The 26,999-nt window shown below is 39.1% G+C and overlaps 1 protein-coding gene across 3 annotated transcripts in view; it reads right to left on the bottom strand.

Moving 5' to 3' along the window:
* Positions 1-236: 236 nt before the first annotated feature.
* PLA2G4A (phospholipase A2 group IVA) overlaps positions 237-26,999 on the bottom strand; it is a 160,744-nt gene continuing 133,981 nt past the window's right edge. For all 3 annotated transcript variants that reach the window (XM_070396351.1, XM_070396350.1, XM_070396352.1), the window contains 4 exons: positions 23,099-23,283; positions 14,299-14,494; positions 12,427-12,584; positions 237-848 (listed from right to left, as the gene is read on the bottom strand). In XM_070396351.1, coding sequence (XP_070252452.1) covers positions 717-848; positions 12,427-12,584; positions 14,299-14,494; positions 23,099-23,283 — 671 coding nt within the window. In that variant the 3' untranslated portion in view covers positions 237-716. The remainder of the gene's footprint in view (positions 849-12,426; positions 12,585-14,298; positions 14,495-23,098; positions 23,284-26,999) is intronic.

Raw genomic sequence — 26,999 nt, 5'->3', positions numbered from 1 at the left:
AGGGTTTAACTAGAAGTGGTTACATTTTTTCTACTTGCTGAATAAATATATACTAGTACCATTCGTTCAACAATTTATACACAAGAAAAATAACTGATTTAAAATGAGAGGTTTCACATTTGAATTTAGGATGAACAACTTTTATGTTTGAAAGCCATGAATCTGAGATCTTTCGTAGCAACAGTGCAATATCTCATGAAAAATAATAACACTCAGTTACCTCATGCTAATTTGCAAACAAATGTATTTATTTCATAAATGTATAAATGCATATATAAATAAAAAATAGTGTTGTCTTGTGGCATGAATCCAGTCAGTGAATAACACTCACACACAATGCAAAGTCTAACTTATTGAGATCGACATGTTAAATATTCTAAACAGAAACCACATTATGTGTCCTAAAAATAGGACACATAACATAGCTGGCGAGGAATGTCTGAAAATATAGTCTATGTCCCTACATTTGCATCAGGAAATTCATACTGATAGAAAATGTAGCTGAGTATATTTTTACATAATCAACATCATCTGTTAACCTAACAAACTTATAAGGGTATTATTCTCATGCAGCTTTATATAAATAACTGCAAATTTGAGTATCAATCAGCCTCTTATAATGAGTACTAATGTCTGTGCTGTGCTATTGGTCCAGTTGTCATGGGATTTCAAACTGCCTCAGCATCAGAAATTGCTGGCCCTTTCCAGCACGCAAACTATGCTGGGGGTTTGCTTAGAAACTCCTTGTTGAAGAATCTTCTTGCCTCAACGTTACTGAGGGAAACAGAGCAACGAGATGGATTCTGTCTTCTGTATTCAATGCTTTCAAGGATGGCATTCTTTATCACCTGCAAATAGAGGCAAAAGGGATATCATCAGTGCTGCCCTGAACTCATTTAAACATTTGATTGCTCAAAACAAAAATCCAATTAATCTTATTATAGAATTATTTTTAAAATAGAGAAAGAAATCTCTGAGTCATATATGTATATATTTAAATTCAACATCTCACTGTTACACACTTGTTAAGCTCATATTCAAACATTCTTCCCTCTCCTACCAGAGAAAAACTATCCTGGGAATGTTCCAGATTTTGTGCTGATAAAATTGGGAATAAAGCTAGGGGAAGGTCAAGGGGAGGAGAAAAACAAAAAAGAAAAAGAGAAAAAAAAGAGGAGACATATATAATACTCTTTGTAATACTTTAAGCAATAAAACAATTTAAAAAAATTGGGAACAAAGTACTCGGTATTAACACAGTAAATTTAGCTTCATTCTGTCCTCCATTGGGAAGATGATAAGAGGGAAGAAACAGCAATTACTAAATCTAGAATTTGGGTTCTTTAGTTAGTGGACAAATGGAAATGAAGAGCCAGGGAAGTACTAGACTTCCCCTAAGCCTAATGAAAAGAAAAGGCATTGCTGGCGAATTGCCCTGCTTCCTCAGTTAAATAGATACAGTTATAAAACACGGCTGTCCTTTATCTAGAAAACGCTGGGCTTTGAGTTTTTATTGGTGATGGCTATGTTTTATTCAGAACATTCTCTGCATATACTCAAATGAATGGTGACTGCAAACTCTAACAACTGCTATTACGATTATCAAATGCTTCTCGGGTATGAAGTTAACCTCGTTAGAAACTTCTGGAAAATTTGGGATTTGGCTGAAGACGTTGTTGCAGAGCGATGGGAATGGGCCTCGGAAGAGAGGCGTGGATTGCAGTCTTGGCTCTGCTGCCTTTTTAGATCCCTGTCACCATGAGGAAGGCCCATTCCCCAGGATGGGACTAAGGATTTCATCTTAATGACCGAGATAGAAGCTTCCGGACACAGAGACAAGACACAGGGATAGCCTACAATCCCCTTTAATCTCTATCCCAGGATCCGGACACAGAGACAAGACACAGGGATAGCCTACAATCCCCTTTAATCTCTATCCCAGGATCTCTAAGCAACATTGAGGTATTACCCACAGGTCTTTAAGGCCTCTACCATGGGGAGCAATATGTGGCGAGTCTGAGCAGTTTAGGATCCCATGGCCCCCTCCCTCCAAGAGCTGGTGTGGCCCACTTGGCCTTGGAGAGGTGAGCACAGAGGGGCTTTCCCATCCCCACATCCAATCTCTCTGGACAAGCCAGGTTCAATGCCTGGAGAAGAGAGATGTGTGACCTGGGCGGTGGCAACATGCAAGGAATATTCTACGACTTTATGTCAGGCCCGATGGGCAGGCTCCTCTGTTCTCTAACAGCAACTTGAAACAACAAGCAGTTGTATTGTGGAAAGGAGTTTATCTCAGGAATGTGACACCTTTATTGCTGGGAGCCAGTCCATCCTTGCTGCTTGACACAGTCGCTGCAGGGAAGAAACATCTGCACAGCATATGTTTCAAGGGACCTGGTGTATATAGCATATTGTTCTTAATATGTTTGCTCTCCTTAGCGCTATGTGTTTTAACCAAGGTCACCTCTCCGAGAAAGGTTGTTTCCCCAGGTGGGGATTTTTCCCTGAGGTTAGGGAGGGGATACAACCCCTTAATTAAGTGCCAGGCGGGTAGTTAAGCTACATAATCTTTACTCCCTGGAATGGAGATAAGAAACGCCCTAACCTTTGTTATAGAAATTGACAGGATTAAAATCGGCTGGTATAAATACGGATGTAACAAGACAATAATCATCAGATCCTCATCAGATCCTCATCAGACCCTCATCAGAACCTCATCAGATCCTAACCAGAACCTAGCCAGAGAACATGGCAAAAGATCCTGGACAGAACCTGGCTACAGAACTTCACTGGAGAACCTAGACAGAACATGGCAAAAGAACCTGGATAGAACCTGGCTAAAGAACCTGGTGACTGAACCTGGCTGGAGAACCTGGAGAACCTAGCGAGAGAACATGGCACAAGAACTTGGTTGGAGATCCTGACCAGAACTCAGCTGGAGTTCCTAGCTTGAGATCCTGGAGGGAGAATCTTGCTATGCTGATCAACTGAACCCTGACCCCGTGCCATTCCTTCTTCGCCGACTCCGTCCACACCTTTGGGGTCCCCTGGACCTGCTGGGGCTGGACCCCAGCACTTTATTTGCTTTATGATTTTTAAGTTTATATATGCAGGGGTGGGCAAAGGTAGGTTTGCAGTTGTGAGTATGTGAAACAGAGTTTATTCTTGTATTATTATTATTTATTTATTATTGTATTGTTTCCATATGAACATCTGTAAACCTACTGCCCAGCCTGTCTGGGTAATTGTCTTCTGGGAAAAATGGGCTCAAATGTTACTGAGTCTTTCCAAGAAGGTATTTGCTGACCCTATTTACCCATGAGCAAGGGAAACACAATTCATTCTATTGCAACAGAAGAGGCTTCCGGCCTGTGAAGGAGACCTGACCATGGGCCTCCAGGAGCAACACTTTTTGGCTACGTGAGATCAAGGGGAATTAGCTGAAATTCTTGAGTCTGTTTCCTCTTCTTTAAAATGGGAATAATAAGACTAGTCTTGACTTTTGTAGGGATTAAGGATCATTTATAAAAAGTACTTTGCACAGTGCCTGGCACATAGGCAACATTCCATAACTAGTGTCTATTTGTTGTTGTTTTCAAGCTGAACATATGTGAGGACAATCAGGAGCTTTAAATTAGATGTGAAGCTATAAAGTTTACTAGAAACAAAATCACTATATATAGCCAATAGTGAGTTTATTGTTTGGTAAAAGTCGGCAAATCAATTCTGAGATCAAATGTGTCCAACCACATCTTCTGTTAACACTTTTTAAAAAAACTGATTTTAGAGAGAGAGAGAGAAAAGGAGAAAGAAGGAGAGAGAGAGGTAGAAAGAGAGAAACATCCATTTGTTGTTTCACTTACGTATGCATTCATTGGTTGATTCTCTTTTTTAAAATATATTTTTATTGATTTCAGCGGGGAAGGGAGAGGGAGAGATAGAAACATTAATGAGAGAGTCATTGATCAGCTGCCTCCTACAGGCCCCTAATGGGGATTAAGCCCACAACCTAGGCATGTGCCCTGACTGGGAATCAAACCACGACCACCTGGTTCATAAGTCGATACTCAGTCACTGAGCCACACTGGCTGGGCCATTGATTGATTCTTATATGTGCTCTGATTGGGGACCCCCGGGATTGACCTCCACAACCTTGGCATATTGGGACGACATTCTAATCAAATGAGTTACTCAGCAAGGGCCCTACTACACCTTCTTTTAATTATCTTCCCGCCTGTGCATCTGGTCAAATGGCCGAGTAGGTAACATTGTACATGCCTCCTCCCAGGACCACATCAGAATTACAACTAATTTATAGAACAGTCAACCTGGAGAAACATCTGAAGACTAGCTGAAGGGAACTCCTAGAACTAAGGCTATAAAGAAGAAGCCACACAGACACCAAAAATACTATTTCAACTGCAATTTAAAAAAAATTTTAAAAGGAAAAATTATCTCCCTTCCTTTCTGGAGATCAAATCACCAAGTTTTCCGTTGGTTTCTCCTTCAACACAGCAGCACAAGACGCATCAACTCTTATTACAGAGAAGTACCAAGTAAAATAAAAATCAGCTATTTCCTTTCCAAACACCTGAAAAGTTTTAACCTATAAAAGATTAAAGGGGAGATTTATATTGATAAAGACTGTCGATTCCTTTAGCATGAATCCATGAGCACAAAACTTCAGCAGTATCATTATCAATAGTTAGTGCATTTACCATAATTGGACCTTGGCAGGTGTTTCTAGGAAACAGGACATTTTTATAAATTAAAATTAATATTTACACAATTCAGAGACACCCAAATCATATGCAATGAGAATGTGCAAGTTGAACCACTAGGTGGCATATTAATACTATAAAACCATTAACCAGATTTTTTTTTCGGATTACTGCAAAAAACACCAATATGCTATGATTTATAATTCTGTGTGATATAAACCAAAGAGGCTAAACCTAGCACTATATCCGTTGCTAAATTGAAAACTTCCAGCATGATACATGGTACAACTTGAAGCCCCCCAAAAAGCAATATGTCATATTTGAATCTTCCTGGTTTTTCATAATTAGAAGCATTCTTAAGTAGTGTTTATATCTAATTTCCTCTTTCATTCACCCCTGAAATCCATTGAGATTCCAAATCCTCTCTGCCAGTTACCCTAGCATTAACCCTTATATCCCCACTGCCTGTCCCTACACATGACACGTGTCATTTCTCACTTGTGCCATTCACTAGCCTCCTGAGTGTTGTTCCAGAACATTTAAATCTTCGGCAATAAGGGCAGAGAACGAGAAAAGAAAATATGTAAAATGTGATCTTCTCCCCAAAAGGAACATATTTAGAACAGTGAGTTTGGAAATAATCCACAAGCAAATGTTAAATTACAACAGAAAAATTAAAAATGAGCCCAAAGAGGAAGTCACAGTATTTATTTGGAGAAAGAAGTAAAAATTACAAATATAGAAAAATACACGAAGGTATACGGGTCTAAATTACTGAGAATTTTCTGGTTAATGTCTGCCTTCCCAATGAATACTGGTGTTGTGGAAGCAGCGACCTTTTATGCCTCATCATTTTTGACCCCCACATTTAGAACATGGGAGGGAAACAATAAATATTTGTAAAATTAATGAGTCCACAGAAGGTTATCATTAAAGGTTGAATTAAACAGGATAAGGATTAACTCATGAGGACAATGAGTCTTGGGTTGAATTAAAGGACAGACAAGATTTTATCAGTAGAGCGGAAAGACTGGGCATTTTTAGTAGAAGGATAACTTATAAAAAGGCTGAAGATGGAAGGTCATGGCATATCTAGGAAACTTCCTTGTATTTTTTGTTGTTGTTGCTTTGTATTGTGTACTGAGACACCCCTCTTTCCCAAAACAGTGCCTGTCGCAGTAGATACTCAATAGATGTGTTGAATTAATGAAGAAATATGATGGAAAGAGATTACAGGAAGCACTAAAGGTGGATGAATTGGGGCCTAATATATTAGGCCATGATATTTTAAAGCTTCTAAATTATTTTTGAAAAGATAAAAACTTTAACTTGTACCTAGACACTCATCGTGATGATGAAATATCAAATTAAGGAGTACCAATACTTCTGGATATGTGCTTTTTCCTCATTTTAATTAGCATCTAATGTTTAGCACCTTATAGAACTGCTTGAAAGCAAATTTTAAAAGCTCATTATTATCGTCATTGACATATGCTGAATAAACTCACACACAACATAGAACATGCCTATCGAATTGATAAATTGAATGAGAGGGACTGCATAGCAGTACATTTTCTTGTGATGGCGCAGTCAACTAGGTCCTAGAGATCCCAGAGGTCATATTCCCTCCAGATGAAAGTTAGTGGTGCATGAGCAGAGCCGGTGGCCCCACTCCCTAGCCAGGCAGACACTCTGTGCAGATTCTCCATGGTCAGGAGCTCTGCCTCCAGGCTGTATCCTGTCCCTTGCTATCCCCTCCTCCTAACACATTAAATTCTTCACCAGTTTCTGCCGATAAGTCAATGACATTTAAAAATTCATTCACAAAAACGTTACTGTGTAATTTAGGTGCCAGGCATTGTGCTCAGTATCTCTGGAGGATACAAGGTAAAGAAAGCAAGTCATTGTTTTCCATGGGTTTACATCTATAGTTAAGAGCAGAAGGTACTGTGAACAATGATAACAATTATTGTCATTATCCCATTAGCTGCTCCAGTTTATTGAGTGTCTCTTAGATGCCCTTAAATGATATTGTTTTAGTTAATCCTCACCCTGATCTGTAAGACAGGTAGCATTGTTTCCCCTGACAAACGGGGAAGGTAAAATTTGGAAAGGTTTACCTACATGCCCAAGATCACGCAGCCAAGAGGCGGCAAGCAAGCATCGGAACACCCAGTTTGGTCTGACTCCAAAGGCTCCGCATTTCCCACATACCACACGTCTCCCAGTAGAAGTCACCATATGTTAGGTTGCACGAAATACTGCCAGGGTGCAAGCACTCAGGTGACGCACAGGGGAAAGGAATCTGGGAAGTTTGAGTAAGCCAGAAGACTGACGCCAAAAACAGACCCAGGCTGCTGTCATGGAGTGAGCACAGGCAGAGCAGAGGCTTTCCGAAGATGAATGGAATTCAGGAATCCAGCTTCCCCAGAGCGGGCCAGCCAGGATCTCTGAGGAAAAATGCAGCAGCAGAAGCATAAAGCTGTCAGAGACAGCGTAGCCTCTACAGTGTGGAAATTTATGCCCGCATGTGAATTGAAGATGAAAGTTTGCCTGGCCTCAAACTTGAAAAGTGTCCTCATAAGGGATTGGCAGTCGAGTGTCTCTGCATGAGAAGAGTTTATATGCCGTGTCCAGTTTCAAGCAGCTCTGACAGTCCACAGCAAGCAAATGTGTGTGTTGCTGGTGTGGATTAGTAACCTGCCCTATTCAAATGGTGTGGGAATGAGCGATTCAGCTAATGACTGAGCCTGATGGAGTCTCCAGCATCCTACCCCAGCAGTTTCGTTGCTTTTTATCATCACTTATCAAGAAGAATAAGTGGTTCTGATAAAATACGTTTTTTTTCAGTAAAAAGTAGGTACAAGGAAGAGTTATCAAGGGAGAGAGAAAATGTCAGTGAAAACTGGAAGTTTTACCTGGGTGTGAGGTGCACTCATATGCACACACACACACCCAGGAATTACTTGAACACAAGTTTCAATGGTCATATAATTTAAGGGGAAGCCTATATTCATTCATTCAAACAATATTTATTTACTGCCCAGGCTGTTATTACTTATGCAGACCTGCCTATATTCTCTTTTTTAAAAATATGTTTTTATTGATTTCAGAGAGGAAGGGAGAGGGAGAGAGAGATAGAAACATAAATGATAAGAGAATCATTGATCGCTGTCTCCTTTACATCCCACACTGGGGATTGAGCCTGCAACCCAGGCATGTGCCCTGACCAGGAATCAAACCATGATCTCCCGGCCCCGCCAGCATGGCTCAGTGGTTGAGCATTGACCTATGAACCAGGAGGTCAGGGTTCGATTCTGGTCAAGGGTAGCTGCCTGGGTTGTGAGCTTGATCCCCAGTAGGGGGCGTGCAAGAGGCAGGTGATCAATGATTCTCGCTCATCACTGATGTTTCTATCTCTCTCTCCCTCTCCCTTCCTCTCTGAAATCAATTTAAAAAATTAAAACACACACACACACACACACAAACATGACCTCCTGGTTCTTAGATCAAAGTTCAACCTCTGAGCCATGCTGGCTGGGCCAGTTTATATTCTTAATTCTGGGCTTGGCAAAGATCTTGAGGTATATCCATCATGGTACAGAATACAGACACACATAGGTAAGGTTCCCATTTAATGAGCAGCCTCTGTTTGTCAGGCATTGTTCATACATCACTTGATTAAAGATTCACCACTGCCGTTATGATAGATGCTGCTACACCTGTTTTAGAGATGAGTCAACTGCGGCCCCAAAAGTTTAAGTACCTTATTCAAAGTCACCCAAGTAGCCTGTCTGAGATCTAAACATGATATAAAGCCCGTGACCTTGCTTCTACATGCTGTTCGGGGAAAGTTCTTGGAAACAATGAAAATTTACTTAATTCAATGGTTTGTGAAGAATCAACAGGCAGGACAGTTACCTGGGAACTCAGTCAATTTTTGTTCAGGCTTTAACTTTATCATCTCTGTCAAACACCACTTTGAAGAATGTTTGTAAAATATATAAATAGAACTATATCATTTTTATAGCAAATAGTTTAGCAGGTTTTATATAAGCCAGAACTGAAAACAATGAGAGAAATACAGATGTTTAAGCTACATATATAGTCATATACACAGTGAGGCCTTGACTTACGAGTGTCCCGACTAACGAGTTTTTCGAGATACGAGCCGTCTCTCAGTCGATTTTTTGCTTTGAGTTGCGAGCTAAAATTCGGGTTACGAGCCAGCTTCAGATACCCCACCGCTAGTTGGCACAGCAAATGTCACAATGAACGCCACACCATCAGCCCAGCATCACGTGTCTCACTCGTTCACTTTTTGATTTGACATATGAGTAATTTGAGTTACGAGCTCCATCACGGAACGAATTAAACTTGTAAGTCAAGGCCCCACTGTGTATATATATATCATATATATATATATATATATATATATATATATATATATATACTAGAGGCCCGGTGCACAAAAATTTGTGCACTCGGGGGGCAGGGGGAGGGGGGGTCCCCCAGCCCGGCCTGTGCCCTCTCGCAGTCTAGGACCAATCAGGAAATAACGACCTGTTGGCTTAGGCCTGCTCCCGGGGGGCAGAGGGCAGGCCCAATCCCTAGGTGCAGCCCCTGGTCAGGCTCAGAGCAGGGCCAATTGGGGGGTTGGGGCACCGCCCCCTGTCACACTCAAGGCAGGGTCAATGGGGAGGTTGCTGCGCCACCCCCTGTCACGCACAGAGCAGGGCCAATCAGGGGGTTGGGGCGCTGCCCCCTGTCACACACAGAGCAGGGCCCATCAGGGGGGTTGGGACTCTGTACCCTGTCACACACAGAGCAGGGTCGATCAGGGGGTTGAGGAGCTCCCCCCTGTCACTCACAGAGTAGGGCCGATAGGGGAGTTGGGGCACCACCATCTCTCACACACAGAGCAGGGCGGATCAGGGGGTTGCGGCGCTGCACCCTGTCACACTCAGGGCAGGGCCAATGGGGAGGTTATGGCTCTACCCTGTCACACACAGAGCAAGGCCCGTGGAGGGGGATTGGGGCGCCGCACCCTGTCACACTCAGGGCAGGGCTGATGGAGAGGTTATGGCTCTACCCTGTCAAACACAGAGCCGCAGGACAATCAGGAGATTGGGGAGCTCCCCCCTATCAGGCACAGAGCAGGGCTGATCAGGGGGTTGGGGCGCCTTCCCCTATCATGAACAGAGCAGGGTGGATAGGGAGGTTGTGGCCCCGCCCCCTGTCACACACAGAGCCGCAGGGCAATCAGGGGTTTTGGGCGCTGCCCCCTGTCACGCTGATCCCGGTGCCGGGAGGCATATTACCCTTTTACTATATAGAATAGAGTCCTGGTGCACGGGTGGGGGTCGGCTGGTTTGCCCTGAAGGGTGTCCTGGATCAGGGTGGGGGTCCCCACTGGGGTGCCTGGCAGTCTGGCTGAGGGGCTGGGGGCTGTTTTCCCGAAGCAAGTGACTGAAGCTTCCAACCGCTCCTTGTTTTCTTTTTTTTTTTTTTTTATTCTGGGCCAGCTTTAGCTCTGAGGCCTGGCTGCTGAAAACATCGATACAATGTTGCTAAAGCCCGGCTGACTGAAAGCCGGTTTCTGGTGTTTTGTTTATCTTCTTATTTGCAACATAGTACATAGTTTCTTAGAGTTGTAGCTCAGAGGCCAGCTAGTGAGGCGGGGACATTGGAGTCTGCAGCAAGCAAGCCTCATGTTAGCTTCCAGCTGCCTGGCTGCCGGCCGCCATCTTGGCTGACAGTTAATTTGCATATACTCACTGATTAGCCAATGAAAAGGGTATCGGTCGTACGCCAATTACCATGTTTCTCTTTTATTAGTGTAGAAGATATATATATATATATATATATATATATATATATATATATATACTCACACACATGTATACACAGGGGTAGGCAAAAATAGGTTATAGTTGTGAGTACGAGAAACACAGTTTATTCTATTATTATTATTTTTTTTTTCATATTTTTTATCTTCTTTAAACCTACTTTTGCGCCCCCCCCCAATGTGTGTGTGTATCTTTTATTTTCTCAAGTGCAATAAGGAATTTATATATTCCTACAATATATTTTTTTCCATTTGAGGGTAACTTGTCAAGTATAATACATTTCATCCCAAGGAATATTTAGTTTTTAGTTTATTGGTTTCATACCAGAAAAATAGTTTTACTATGATATGATCCCTTAGTTTCTTTTAACTGCAGGGGTTTTATAAAACAACTCTATTTAAAAATGTTTGCTCTTTATAAATCATAAAGTACTGATTTTCTCTTAATATTCTTTATATTTTCATCATCGCAACAGAAATAATGTAGCATAGGGATTTCAAATGTCCACTGCTTGTGAGATAAAAAAGGAATAAATATATTTAGAAACTGACATATGCTATAAAATTTGTTAAGCATGCTCTACATTAATTATCACATATTATTCATAATGAAGGGCTAACAAGAAAGCATTTTAAAAGGTGCAGCTGGCATGGCTCAGTGATTGAGTGCCAACCTATGAACCAGGAGGTCACAGTTCAATTCCCAGTCAGGGCACATACCCGGGTTTCAGGCTCAATATCCAGTGTGGGGCATGCAGGAGGCAGTGGATTGATCAATGATACTCTCTCATCATTGATGTTTCTATCTTTCCCTTCCTCTCTGAAGTCAATAAAAATCTATATTTTTAAAAAGTTGCAGGAACTGAAATTTATTGGGGAAAATTTCCTACATTTACAAAAGTTAAAGGTATTGATTAATAAACAGATTACAGTATAACTGTACATAATTGATCATTATTAGTCTCAGGCCAAACTAAACAAACAAGCAAACTAGATGTGCCAGGAGTCTATTAGCTCACAAAACCCAATTAAATCTCAGATACAAAGGTCAGCCACACACAGCGTGTTCTTTTGAGCCATTCACACAGTCTCCAAAAAGATTGGCAAATTATATACGATGCTTTTCCCTCTCCATTTAATTTCCTTCTTTTTTCTCTATTTTCTTATTTTCGAATGTGCAAAATCCAATCGGGCTAATGAACTTTGGCTTTCACAACTGATTATAACTTTGCAGACACTATGATTTGGAACAGGAAGCCAACACGATTCCAATTACACAACAGTGTTCCTTAATGGTGAGTTAGCAACTAAAGAATTTCACACGTGGGCACAGCATCTTAGCAGCAGATATACAAATGATCAGATTGATACTGAAGAGAATAATCTGTTTCTAAAGTTTCTAAATCAAAGCATACTTGATATGTCAAGAGCTAAAAAATGAGAAAGCTGCTACTTTTGGCGACATTCCTAAGATCCAGAAAAATAAAGACACTTAAAATTCATTAACCGCTCTTCTGGTTATGATCACTTTCCTACTTGTACATTTATTTTTATCGCTTTTCTTCCTACTTCTAATTTATTTTGTCATATGACAAATACATTAGATATCTGGGAAAGAGACTGAGTATTAACCAACCCGCCAATAATATAATAGTGGAGGCATTGATTTTCTTATTTGTGAATTTTATAGGGTTCTTCTGGAAATTAATAAAATAATTCAGGAAAAATAAAACGGTACAATTTGGGTGGTGTCATTCATAAACCTTGTTTTTATTTTTAATTAATTAAAAAGAAGTACTGCTATGGTCATGTGATATGAAATATTTGACATTGTCAATGATCGGAGGAGATACTTACATCAATGTTGTTCAGCGTATTAAAGTACATCAGATCATGCAGCCTCTTGAATGCTTGATTTGGATATTGAAAGTTGAAGGTTGAAAATGGTGATTCAGGGTCGTCAAAAATATCAAAATCAGCTATTTCTTTCTCTTCCTTAGTTTCTCTTGGAACACCTAAATGTCAAATGAGTCTCAAGTGGGATATTTGGAAAACTACAAAACATCTCTAAAACCCAGGGAATAAAACAGTGATGGCGAACCTTTTGAGCTCGGCGTGTCAGCATTTTGAAAAACCCTAACTTAACTCTGGTGCCGTGTCACATATAGAAATTTTTTGATATTTGCAACCATAGTAAAACAAAGACTTAAATTTTTGATATTTATTTTACATATTTAAATGTCATTTACCAAAGAAAAATCAACCAAAAAAATGAGTTCCCGTGTCACCTCTGACACGCGTGTCATAGGTTCGCCATCACTGGAATAAAACATACAAAGAGTCATAAACATAACATGGGGAGTCCCCATTGAGGTCATGTAATCTGTATATACACCGTTGTGTCCCCATCATATTGCCTGGGTGAGGACTTCTGTGTTTTGACTGGGCAACTTCCAATTGCCAGGGTTTGCACCTCTCTGCCTAAGGGCCTTCTATTCCACCCCGCCCCCTACCCGCCCCCACAACTGTGGAAGTCTGATTAGCTCATTAGCACAAGGCTGGAAACACTGATAAATCACTCCTCCCAGATAGCAGTCAACCAAAGACTCAAGGACTTAGGCTTTAAACACCTGAGTTCCCTTGCCTCTTCCTGTGTAAGGGGGAGGATGATTCTCCAGCATAAGTTCTATTCCATTTCCTAGCGTTTCCCAGCAGGATAAAGTCTCTTCCTCGCAGCCGACTCTCTAACACATCTTTTGCTGTCAGTTCCTTATCAAAGTTCCCTAGTTCGCCCAAACACACTATATGCACTTGAATCCTTTGCTCAGAATCAGCTTTTGGGGGAACCCAAAACCAAAGATTATCTAATTGCTTTCATGCCACAGAAATCCCCTAATCAGCCTCGAGAATTAACAGCGATAGAAAATTCTCTAGGTTTCAAGTACTCCATTCACTGTTTAAGAACTAAGTGTGAGTCATAAAAACTCCCATCCCTATTGATCCTTTCTCTGTCTCCCTCCACCATCTAGAAAAAGATCACTTTCTTCTCCATAGTCCCCTGTTAAGTCCTCCAGGAGTATTTTTTTTTACAACTATATATTTTGGTCCTAAAAATAGTCTGATTTTTAGGCCTTCAGGATCCTGCTTGTCAATCTCCAGACCTCCTTTGGTTAATCAATATTTTCCAGGACACTAAAGAGTTTATGGCTCCTCAAGTTGTGGTACGACAGGATGACTTGCTTTGAACTTGATTCTTTTTCTATGGAATATAACCTGGCAACATGAATGAAAGCCATGTTGTCCTGCTCAATTACATTCATCTTGTGGTCAGCTCAAATTCCCAGAACCTCTGTAGGATTTGTTCTGAAATAAGGGCTCCCTTAAATGGTGATATTCAAAATATTTAACAAACCCTTATGATAAGGGCCCCAACCAATCACAGCAAACATAATTGGGGCTTTTGGGAGTAAAGCCCCAGAGATTTTGCTGAGCTAGTTGAGCCAGATATTAACCCTCCAGTTTCTGGACGGTGAAGAACCCAGGGGATCAAGGAGTGAGAAAGATGGGGAACACTGGAGGGTCTCGGGATAGCAGCTATTCATCAAGAGAAGGGAAGCATTCAAAGTTGTAACAGCCGGTACAACAACTGCCAGTGTGGACCAGCTTACTATCAGTCTTGCTCCTTTACCAGATTTCTCCTTTGCAGAATACAACCTATTCCCCACCTACCTGGAGCCTTGTACTTTCTGAAGTTGATGTTGGCCAGAACAAAGTGGATGACAGTTGGGCAATCCTTGTCCATATCAGAGTTCTTGGGTTTAAAGACATAGCACTCCTTTAGTCCTTCTCGATCAAACACATTAGGGTCGATCTTGGGGAAGGGGAGCTTGTTCATTTTAGCCCACTTTTCTGCAAGCAGAAGTTCCTATGGAAGAATGGGAAAGATGCATTTGGGAAGTTTCGGTCTTCATTTGTTCGGCTGATCTGGCCATCATTCAATATTCACTAGGTGTGTACTATGTGCTAGCACTGTGCTTCTCGCTAAGACAAACCAGGACCCTCCTCCCAGGAAGCTCATCAATCTCAAAAACCTTAAAAGTACTCCGTGAACAACCTCAGTCCTGTTATGTTAATTCTTGGTTCACGGCTAGCTCCATAGGAGGCATTGGAAATTTTATGAGTGAGCTGAACTGAATGAAATTATATAGATGTAATTGTTACAAGAGAAAAAAATAGTATGAATTCTGGGCATTTATAAGCCCTGTGAATGTTTTTTAACCCTCAGGAGTCAATGAACCTGTTACTGAATTTTTACCTATATCATCTACACATAACTAATAATAATTAATAAATGTTATATATGCAAAAATATTTTACCTATGTCATTTCCACACAACAAATGATCATAACTTTTATATATACAAAAATAGTTGAGTTATTCTGCTTGACTTTTTTGGCAGTTTGTATTTTTTTTTTGTTTTTTTGGAGAGGGCGTGGTTGTTTCTGTTTATGACAACAAGTTGAGCTTCTGGCCATGTTATCATTACATGTGCAGTGGCCAAGCGTGGGCGGTACAGAGGTACCAGGAGCGGGGAGGACTGTGCGATTGTTTTCACACGCTAGGCTCCCTTCCTGGGGAGAGGATTAGACCTCCCCACCAGAATGAGAAGAAAATTGGGACAGAGCCACAGCAGCTGTTCTGCAGCTGCAGACACGGAACGTGACAAAGAAATACGCATTTGTTGTCGGCCACTAAGATTTTCAGTTTCTTTCTGCATCGAGGCTGACTAAGGCAATGAGTAAGCACATACACATAATATTACATTTAAACAGGAGAATATAAATCAACACGGAGAGGTGCAGCGAACAGAACTTATTTCTATTTATATCAGCTTGTAGGGGAGTGGGACAAGTCAGAAACAGGCGCTGCGGCCAGATTGTCTGAGTTCAAGTGCGAGCGATGGGACCTTGGGCACATTTCTGAATGTTTCCACACTCACTACCCTCAAATATAAAATAAGGATGGTTATAATAATACATATCTCATAAGATTGCTATTAGAACTCTTTGAGGGCTGAAGTATGCAGCGATACTCCGCTAATGGTACAATGGAGATCATAAATGACAACAACCAACCAACCAAACAAACAGGGACCAGGCTATCCACTATCCCTGAAATCATGGGCTCCCAAACCCACTGCATGTATATCTCACCTCTTCCTTATCTCTCTGCATCTCATTTCATAGCCTATAAAATAAAGTTAATGCTATTACCTTTCTCCGGATTGCTGTGAGGAGTAACTAAGCTAATGTATTTTCAAAACCTCAGTAATTTCTATTTTTAAAAAGCGCCCTAACCGGTTTGGCTCAGTGGATAGAGCGTCGGCCTGCGAACTGAAAGGTCCCAGGTTCGATTCCGGTCAAGGGCATGTACCTTGGTTGCGGGCACATCCCCAGTAGGGAGTGTGCAGGAGGCAGCTGATAGATGTTTCTCTCTCATCGATGTTTCTAACTCTCTATCCCTCTCCCTTCCTCTCTGTAAAAAATCAATAAAAACTATATTTAAAAAAAAAAAAAAAAGTACTTTAGGTTTTTTTAAAATATATTTTTATTGATTTCAGAGAGGAAGGGAGAGGGAATGATAGAGATAAACATCAATGATGAGAGAGAATCATTGATCAGTTGCCTCCTGCATGCCCCCTACTAGGGATCGAGCCCGAAACCTGGGCATGTGCCCTTGACCTGGGACACTCTATCCACTGAGCCAAATCACCTGGGGCAGAAAAGAAGTACTTTAAAATAGCACCTTAAATTTAGAGAAAAATATCCTTTTCATTGGATTGTCACTGTTCTTGATGCTTGTGGAATGTCATGAATTTAAAAATTCTTCCTGAAAACCACTCACAAAGAAATAAACATATGGGAGAACAAAAGATTTAATATTAAATCTTATATTCAAGCATTAAAGTACATTAAAGCATTTGTTTCATAAATTACTAAACTAAATACAGAGTGAGCAAAAGTAGGTTTATAGTTGTTCATACGGAAAATAATACAATCATTAAACAATAACACAAGAATAAACTGTGTTTCACATACTCACAACTGGAAACCTACTTTTGCCCACTCCTGTTTGATTCTATTTCACTGAAAATCCCATGCACATTAACACTTCCTTGCTTGAAACTTGAGAAAACTTTTATCACTGACTCCTTTTCCCCATTCAGTTGAATTACTCAGCTTGTTGCTTCTTATCTAGCGCTGGTATTCATTCAAGACTCTTCAACATCAAAATAAAAGCAAAAGTTCACAGTGTGGATCAATTTCGTGAGACCAACGAGAAAAAAGAGCTTTCCAGTGTTTACAAACATGACTCAAGAGGATGACCAAGGATGTGTGGATGTGTGGAGAAAGAGGAAAGGGGGAATTGAATGAGGTAAAAGGCCAGGCTATTTTTAGATAGATATTTCACGCTGGAATTCGGAAGTGATGGAAACTTTCCCTTTCCTTATATGATCCTGATGTGGAAGCGATTAAAACCAGTGACTATAAAGATTACAGGATGGAAAAACCATCTCCTCTAGGATGTCTCATTTCTCTGCTTGTAAAGACAGAAACAATGACACAGATTATGAGTGGAGCAGATGAGTTTGAAAAGAGTGTTTGAAAAGAAAGCAGTGAGCAAAGAAATTGTGGCTCCACAAATTAGAGCGATATGCCAGAACTGTGTTCTAGGATAACTATCCATCTTGGTTGTTACTCGACACCTCAGATGCTTCAGATTTCCAGAGATTAATTCATGGGAAATTTACATAGTACGAACTGAAATTATTTTCTGTGGAGATAACAATTTGATAGTATCCTTCAGAGTAATACTCTGTAAAATGTTTGCGCTCATTTTTGAGAATTAATAAAACATCTTGAAAGACAGAAGAGAATCTAAATAACAGAAATATAATTAAACTATAGTATGAATGGGATATTTTTATTTTACCTATTTATAAATAAGAAATATATTTATATCTATTATTATAAATTAGCTTTTCTTTATATGAAATGAGTATTTTCTCTATACAAACCTAGGATATGCACTTTCTAAGATGTTTCTCATTATTTTCAAGCAATTTTTAGATTAGGGAAAGTTATGAAGTGTACATATGTAAATACATTTACAGAATCTTTAAAAATTATTGAAGCAACTAACATAAGATACAAAAGGTAAAAACTATAATTTAGAAGTCATTATTCTATGTTTTTTGCCATTCTCATTTCTAATAAAAGAACGCTGGTATTAGGATCCAAGAGCTTTGTAAAGCAACGTGCATGAAAATAATTTTCTATGTCTAATTGTGTGTAGAATTTACATAACATTGTGCAGTTCTCGTTAGTTCTTCTTCACTAAGAGGTTACAGGCAGGGGAAGGGTGGGTGAGTAGGAAGAGATCAACCAAAGAACTTGTATGCATATATGTGTAACCTATGGACACTGACAACAGGATGGTGAAGGCCTGGGGCGGGGTTGGGGGGGCACCTAGAAGAGGTCAATGGGGGGGGGGAATAGGGGACATATGTAATACTTCATTTTGTGAAGACTGGCTCAAATTTTCCTTCCTTCTCTCTTCACGTTCTCCTTCTCTCACTGCCTCTTTCTTTTCTTTTCTCTCTCCTTCTTTCCTTTTATTTTTAAGAGAATGAACTCATTGTTCTGGATTCTGTTCATTAAGCATTTAAAAGAGCACTGAAAAACTGAGCTAGATATATGGCAACATAATGTACAATAACATAATTTACAGCACAATAACTCTAATCTATTACTCTCTATAAAATTTAGTAAGGTGAAAGGGGAAAATATCTAGTTGCAAGCTCTCAATTCTCCTATCTTCCTTACTTGTTTCTCAAAAGATCCAAAGGTGTTTTGTTTTGTTTTTCTAATTTCACAATCTGATTATTTTCTGGATAAAGACCCTGACTTACATTCATGGCCAACATTGAAGGATAATCCTATTAGAATAATTCCTGAATGGACCCTAATGGTAAGCTAAATTTGCATGGCATATATCTAACTTATTAAATGTTTAACAAAAAGAAACGACAAAGTGAAACACAGAGCTGCTCTTTAAAAATCAAATAATAAGAGTATTACTGAGATTCATGAGGCTCTTTATATCTGAACTATTTATTAGGGTGTGTGTCTACTAATCTAAAAAAATAGTATTACTGACATTGATGTCATCAACTTTCAAGGCCAGTTACAATACAGATATAATAAATAAAATGGTTGCCTTTATCAAAAGCCAAGATATCCATCATTTTCTATCTCCCTGACAAGATCTGAAAATTATACTTATGAAATGCTAATAATAGTAGCTGTGAAATAAAGTTTATGGTTCTAATATTTTGCCTAGCATTTATGGTTTGCTTTTTAAAAAATATATGTTTATTGATTTCAGAGAGAAAGGGAGAGGGAGAGAGAGAGAGAAACATCAATGATGACAGAGAATCATTGATTGGCTGCCTCCTGCATGCCTCCCACTGGGGATCGAGCTAGCAACCTGGGCATGTACCCTGACCGGGAATTGAACCATGACCTCCTGGTTCATAGGTCGATGCTCAACCACTAAGCCACACTAGCCGGGCTATGGTTTGCTTTTTTTTTTTTTTAATTACAAATGATATTCATATTTCAGTCTCAAAAATGAAAATTATTCATGATTTAGTCACCTTAATAAAATCATATTGCATATATCCAGTTATTACATTGGAATTTCTCCCCTCCTTCCAAAAGACTTTATGTATATTTCTCATCAATTTCTAAACCTTATTAATTATATCTAAAAAGTAAAGCATTGTTAAATAAATTTTTGCATATTCACAATAGAAATATCATGCTGTGTTTATAACGTTTAAAATTTTTTTACTGGCATGGGAAAAGAATTCCTGATATAATTTTAAGTAGAAAGAATCAGTGTGCAAAGCTATATGATCCTGGTGCTCACACACACATAATAATAAGAAGGACTAAAAGAAAATACCAAAATATCAGCAGCTGTTGTTTACAAATAGCACAAGCACTTGAGATATAGTCTAAATTTCCAAATTTTTTACAATGAGCACATATCCTTCTTAATTAGAAATAATGAATCAAAGTACAGTTACAAACTAACAAACTACAGTCGTTCTTTTTAGAGATACAAAACTATATTCTAAAACTTTCTTCCAATTTTCCCAACACCATTTATTGAATAGACTATCTTTACCTTATTGTATGTTCTTGCCTCCTTTGTCAAATATTAATTGACCATAAAGACGTGGGTTTATTTCTGGGCTCTCTATTGTATTGTGAACACAGATTATGTATTATGGAATTGTATACCTGTAACCTGTATAATTTTATTAACCAATGTTACCCCAATAAATTCAATAAAACCATAAAATAAAAATAAGTAACACTTTCTTTCAACAGCAGCTCTTAGAAGTGGCGGAACTCTGATTTACGTATAAAATGATGGCACTGACACTCTTAAACTCCCATAAGTGATATGAATAATAGTTATTTATCCCCAGAACTAGCTTCTAAGCTGTTGTCTCAGAATCATCTACTGAAATTTACCTCCCACTGCTGCTCAGGGCAGCCTGCTCTTGGTTTTCATAGTCACCCACTCTGGCGAGGTGCCTCATTAGCATATGCTTGGATTACAGTGAAGACTTCTTAATCTTAATCTTTTGCCCTCCACTTTCCATTCTCAGATTAATCATCCTATAATTCCAATTTCATGAAGTCATTTTTCTGCTGGAAACCCTTCACTGAGTCTCTCTTTTCTATCATCCAATTTTAAATTCTCCCCTAACAACCTTCTAATGGGAGGTTTATCTCTATCACTTCTAATTAGCTCATGCCCAGGTTCTCCGATGTGCTCATGGCCATCTCTGTACCATCTCTGTGACTTTTCCAACCTGTTCCATTTATTTCCCTGCTCATCTACTCTGATGAACACCAATGTATTCTTATACAAATCTCCTATCAATGGACTTCATGCATATTTCTCATCAATTTCTAAACCTTATTAATTATATATAAAAAATAAAGCACTGTTAAATACTTACGTAAACCCAAATAACTATTTTACAGTAAGTTTCTTGGTTTCCTTCAAAATGTATGTTATGTATAAAATTCTCCCCCCACCCCCAAAGCTAAAATGTTATGGAGATCAAGAACCATGTTTTAACATTGACTGCGGAACACAGAGCAGAAACAAGTACAAGTGCAGTGCGTACAAAGGCAACTGGTGATGGGAAAAAGCATTCGGTTCTCATTGTGGAGCCTTGCAATTGGGTCCAGCTTGACCACTTCTTACTTAGCATTTCCCCAGGCAGGTCCTGGGCTAGGCTTTTTTCGCCCGTTGTCTTATTTAATTTATGGATGTGAAGAGATCACTTATCTCACTAATCCTTATCTACTTGGCTGAATACTACTAACGGGCTCAAGACATAAACTGAAAGCATTTTAAAAATATGAGGTTTTATAAATATTAGAGAGTTATAACCATTATTAGTCTTGAGAGCAGTTTAATCATAGTATAATAGAAAGGAAACCAAGTGTCAGAGGACAAAGGTTATCACTGACTTCCTGATTCAAGATCATGGACCATTTCACTTCATCTTCATGAGTTTCCATTTCCTAATCTATCAAATGTAGATGACCTCCATCTCTCTTACAGCATTTCATTCATTCACCCCCCAAAAATGTTTCCTATATATTTTGGCTGGCTTTTATAAGGCAATTAGGACAAAATACACAATTAAAAAACACACAAATAGTCTTTGAGTACCCATGGAGTTCACAGACAGTGGAAGCAACACACACATACATCTATATATATAAAAGCCTAATATGCAAAGTGTCCCCTTGGGAGTTCAACCGACTAGGAGTTCGATTGCTCGCTATAATGTGTGCTGACCACCAGGGGGCGGCACGGAACGAAGGGAGGTCCCAGCCAGCAGCCGGCAGCCGATAGGAACCCTACCCATGCACGATTTTGTGCACTGGGTCTCTAGTATAAATATATATGTAAATAAACAGACAGTACACCATGAAAACTGCTGTATTCGTAGAATTTACTAAGTGTTTCATTCTAAAGCTGTACCGGTGGAAGTCATGAAAGATAACATTCAAGATGAGTCTGAAGACAGTTTGAGGTGTTTCAGGTGGAGAGAATGGTAATAGTCACGGTCTCACTTGGGTGAGGCCGCAGGGCAGCCCAGCAATCTTTCTCTATTGCCTATTCAGAACTTTTTTTCTCTTTTCTTCACAGAGGCAGACTTTTCTTCTCCCCATGCCCCTGGCTTCACTATCCCCATCCTCTCATTCTACAAAGATAACTAATTCCTATCAAAGTTAGAAGTCATTAGATGAGTAGTTTCTTAACTTCCTTTCTCCATGGCCAACTACAAACCTCCTTCCACAGCCATTATTTCCTCCCTTCCCTCTTGCTCTAATATGGATGTTTTCATATTACTCTCCACCTGTATTTTTACATCTCCTCACCCCTGTAACCTTCTCTGGGACGTGACCCTATTGTATACGTCATCTCTCCATTCTTCAATAACATCTTCATTAATGACTCCCAGCCATCCGCATGCTCAAGTCTTTTCTATTAACAACCTAACCCTCCACACACACACACTTTTCCTGTTCTCCAGATATAGTCCATCTTCTTCTTCCTGGATAGTCTAAAGAACTGTCTCTATTTTCTTAATTTCCACTCATCCCTCAAGTCACAGCAGTATGATTTGTGCACTCACAACCCCATTGAAACTTGTCTTGGCCAGTTCACCAAGAACTTCCTTGTTGAATATCTGCAGTTGGTTTTCATAACATTACTCCCTTCCTTGGTCTGCCTCCTTTTCCCCTGATATTGTTGTTGAATCTTTAAGATACTATTTTATGTTCTCTTATCTTCTCACAGAATACATGGTTTTAATTATCTTTTTCCTGCTAATTCCCAAATCTCAGCCTAATTTGCTTCTTGAACTTCAGATATATTGCATCATTCTTGTCCTGCTCAGGACTATGAATTTTAATGTAGGTGAAGGGGTATCATTAAAAAGTTCTTTTAAGCAGGAGAGGGATTGAGTACTCTTAACAATAGGCTAATGAGATAAGAAATTGGAATCAAGAGGATCAAGATAGTCACAAGGCATGCAAAGGAATCTACACTAATAAAAGAGAAACATGCAAATTGGTGTCACTCTGCTACAGCCACCAACCAATCAGGATGAGTATGCAAATTAACCCCCCAAAAAGCTGGTGATTAATTTGCATATGCAGGCACGGAGTGAAGACTGAAGACAACTGAAGACTGAAGAGGCTTGGCTTCTCCACTGCAGCCAGACCAAAGGCCTGAGTCCCGGCCCAGGTCCGAAAGAAAACCAGTGCCAGCAGCCAGGGGAAGGAAGGCCTATTGCATGAATCTTCATGCAACGGGCCTCTAGTGTGGTAGATAATAGAACGCTACATAAATTCTTCTTACCTTGAATGGAGGGCTAGAGTCACTTGGCCTTGCAGAAAAGTCAAAGGAGATGATGAGATCGACTCCCCTCTGAGGCCTCAGAATCAAGGGGTAAGGCAGGTTAAATGTGAGGCCACTGTCCACTATATGAATCTTTTTACTTTTGACATCCAGAGGCTCATATATTTGCTCAAATTCATCAGGATCTTTTAAAAGGAAAAAAAGAAAGAATGAATCAAACAACCATTTAACATTACTTAGGGTATAAAAATAATTTATTATATAAACACGTAACATAGAATTCCATATGGCTAGGCTTTGGAGACAAACAGAGCTGGGCATGACTACAACTTCAGCAATTAATAAATTAATGATTGTCTTTAGCTCTTAGTTTCTTCATCTGTAACATCAGGGTAAAAGAATCTATCCAATAAGTTGTTGGGGGATTAAGTAAGATAATGCATGGAAAGTACATTGTTCAGGCCTTGGTATTAATTCTAAGCTGTGCAGCATGATCCCTCTATTAGCATTGCATGGGTCTTTACTGGTTTAAACACAGTACCTCATACATTATCTTATTTAAGTCTTATTACAGATGTGTGAGGTAGAGGAAATCTATAAATAGAAGACAGAATAAATTAATCTCTCACGTGATACAACTGGGGAGTGGCAGAGTCTGAATGGGTATTACACTGCACCTGTCCAGGTGATGGGAGTTCAAGAAAAGAATCCTCTTTTAAATCCAAGATTACATTTGAGAGAAAATCATTACTAGTATGTGGACCAATTCCCAACTCTGGCATGTAGCTAAACACCATGGTTCCAACCTCTAGATAAACTGACAGAAAGGTATGTTTCAAAGCATATAGTTTTGCAAAATATTACCAGATATTCTATAAACAAAATAAGAATTCCATGATCAAGCAGGTTTGAGAAATATAAGATTCGACAGCTTAAAGTAATGGGCAATTATATTGTGTGTTCCCTGTTCTCCTTACTATACCTTGGACTTAGAGCACTTTTAAAAAAATGAGGATGCTACTTAATCCTCACATAGGTACCACTATTATTTCTATTTTGTAAGTGACTTGGAATAAAACGTGAAGATGGTTGCATTCTCCCTAACCTACAGTTCCATCAGGACCAAGGTTGTTGGGTTTTAGTTTTACTCTACGTTCCTATCATTGTTTACTGAGGCTGATGCTAAGTAACTGCTCAAGACTGTCCAGCCAATAAATAGCCCAGCCAGATCCCAATGTAAGTCAGTCTGCCTTTAAAGTGCTATACACGAGGCCCTCTTAAGTAGAACTTCTCAAACTCATCAGAGTATCCCATTGCACTGTGAAGAAGGGGATGAAGTTGTTAGTTTTTCCAAATTTATTTGAACTTGAACCCCATTTATGTATAACATCTGCTAAAGTGTCATGGAGCGTTTGAAAATGCCACTATGGAAGGATATCCTCTCATAATTCAAAACATACATGGTTTTCAAACCTGAAATGAGTTCATCTGTTTTTTGGATAGGTATGGAAACACGCTATGTTTTATAATTATGACTGTTTCCTTACAGTGGGTCAGCCGTGAACATTTCCGAAGGTCATTTTGTAAATATATCACACAGATTCCATCTAGGATGCACAAATATTTGGAAGTTTGTGTTTTGAACTCTGGCCTGAATGAACTCGTGTCTCAATTTCTTATTCCAGATGGTGTATGTCACAGTAAATAGGGTAAACACAAAAGTAAACAGAGAAGTCATGTAACTAATGGACAGTTCCTCCAGAATTAGTTTCCACCCGTATAAAACTATTTTGAAGTAAACAAATGAGGGGGTTTTATCATCTTGTTTTCAAAAGATTGTCTGCAAGGTGTAGAAATAGGGACAAAAATAAGGCACTAATTTTTCTCATTATAGGTTAAAAGATGGTTTTAATTCTAAGAAGCTCATATTTTAATTGGTACAAAAATCATAAGGTAAACGAAAATGTAAGATTTTCCCAACATAATATATAGACTAGATAAAAATATCAATTCTCTTTTTGCATAGTGGGGAGTGTAAAAATAAAAAAAATATGGTATTTTAACTGTATAATACATAGGAGTTTTAATAAAACTTATATGAACCAGGATGATTACAGTTTATGTTAAATCCTTTAACTTTTCATCCCATACACATGGTAATCTTAAAATGTAAAGTAACTGGAGAGGGTACATCTTAGTAAGGGCATTGCCTGAAATATCACTTTTGAATTCAGCAAATTCAGTCTAAAATGCAGTCATTTTTAGCAATGTTAGTCTGTATATAATGAATTTGAATAAACTTGACACTGACTGATCTGGATTTCTGATTAAAATCAATATGTTATGTACATTTTTTTTTCAAATAGATATATGCAAACTGAGTGAAATAGAATTTTAACAAGAGACACTCTAAGGAATAAAATGTAAAGTTCTTTCCAAAGATCATGAATTTAAAACAACTTTAGGTTAAAACATTTCAAAATATCTCAACAAATTTGAAATTCAAACTTCACTGAGAATGCTGTATTTCATCTAGCAACCCTAGGGTTTGTATTGAAGGCATATATAACCAGACATTGATGCTGTAAACATAACACAAGGTATAGTAAGTTCTACTCCTCTTGTTTAAATAACACTTCTGAATCTACATCAAAAATTGTCAAACTCCCAGGAAGTTGTTAAAATGTGGAGTGCAGAAGTGCAGAAGGCAAGCGTGCTGTGCAAACCACAGAGGAGCCACGCTGGGTGATGCGATCACAGCAATAACGTAAAACAGATGTAATAAAGTACACACAGAGGAAACGTCCATTTTTACATCAGCAAGACAATGACTAATAAAACCGAGGGCCAGGGGGAAGGGAGTGTAGCAGAAGGGAAAGGCTTTGAGGAATGTCAAGAGGCCTGTCTCCACTCTAGCTCCGCTGAGTCATTTTAGGCAAAGATGAGAACTATCTTCTGTAATCTTCCTTTACTGTGGAGTAAAAATTACTTAAGAATCTTTTTAGGGAGTCTAAATACTCTTACAAAACTAAGTTTATTTGAAAGCCCATCATCATTCATCCATAAAGCCTACGTTTCTGAAGAAGACACATTTAACTGATGTTATAATGGAAATGAATATAATCAGGTGTCACAACTTAAAAAAATAACGTCACGGATTGTAAGGTCAGGTATTTTTTTGGGGGAGGGGTGGATGAATTTAAAAATAGACATTGACTTTATCACAAATCGACTTTCATTCTACTGTACAGGAAAGGGTTTGGATTGAAGGTATATAACCAGACATAACCTATTATCTGAGACTTTAATGCCATAAACATAACACAAGGTATAGTAAGTTCTACTCCTCTTGTTTAAATAACAGAGGTAACTTTTCTTTTTGCAATTTCCATTATGCTCAAGCAACACACAGGAACCACACTACCAAAACAACAACATCGAAAGCCTTGTTCTAATTCTATTGCATAGGGATGGTGCTTAAACAAAGAGTAGTAGAAAGTTTTTGGGAAAAAATTCCATTGACATTTTTATAGCATCCAGTCAATGTCCTTGGGCGGAAATGGCTGAGAAATGACATTTGGGCGGTTAAACGAAAATGATGGTGCGATGAAGTAGAAAAATTTAAGATGATAGGATCATTATGAGAAAGATTATTAGTATTGATTAGTCACCAAGGTACATTTAACTTTTCATTCGAAACATGGATGCACAGAAGAATAAAAAGAATTATTCTTGGGATTTGGCTGAGAGTGAGTGGCTTTCTTGCCAGCTGGCCTTAAGAAAGTTAACTAACATTTCTGAGAACAGAGGGCCTGACGGGCACTGCAGACTGGCAAACTTCACTCCACACCACCCACTGCATCTCATGTATGACTGCCCTGTTCTGGAGAGTCAGGCTCAG

Source organism: Myotis yumanensis, unplaced genomic scaffold, assembly GCF_028538775.1.
Source record: "Myotis yumanensis isolate MYYU_CA2020_CCGP unplaced genomic scaffold, mMyoYum1.0.hap1 SCAF_17, whole genome shotgun sequence".
Classification (NCBI taxonomy): domain Eukaryota; kingdom Metazoa; phylum Chordata; class Mammalia; order Chiroptera; family Vespertilionidae; genus Myotis; species Myotis yumanensis.
The sequence above is the reverse complement of the archived record's forward strand: the minus strand, read 5'-3'. Positions and strand labels throughout refer to the sequence as shown.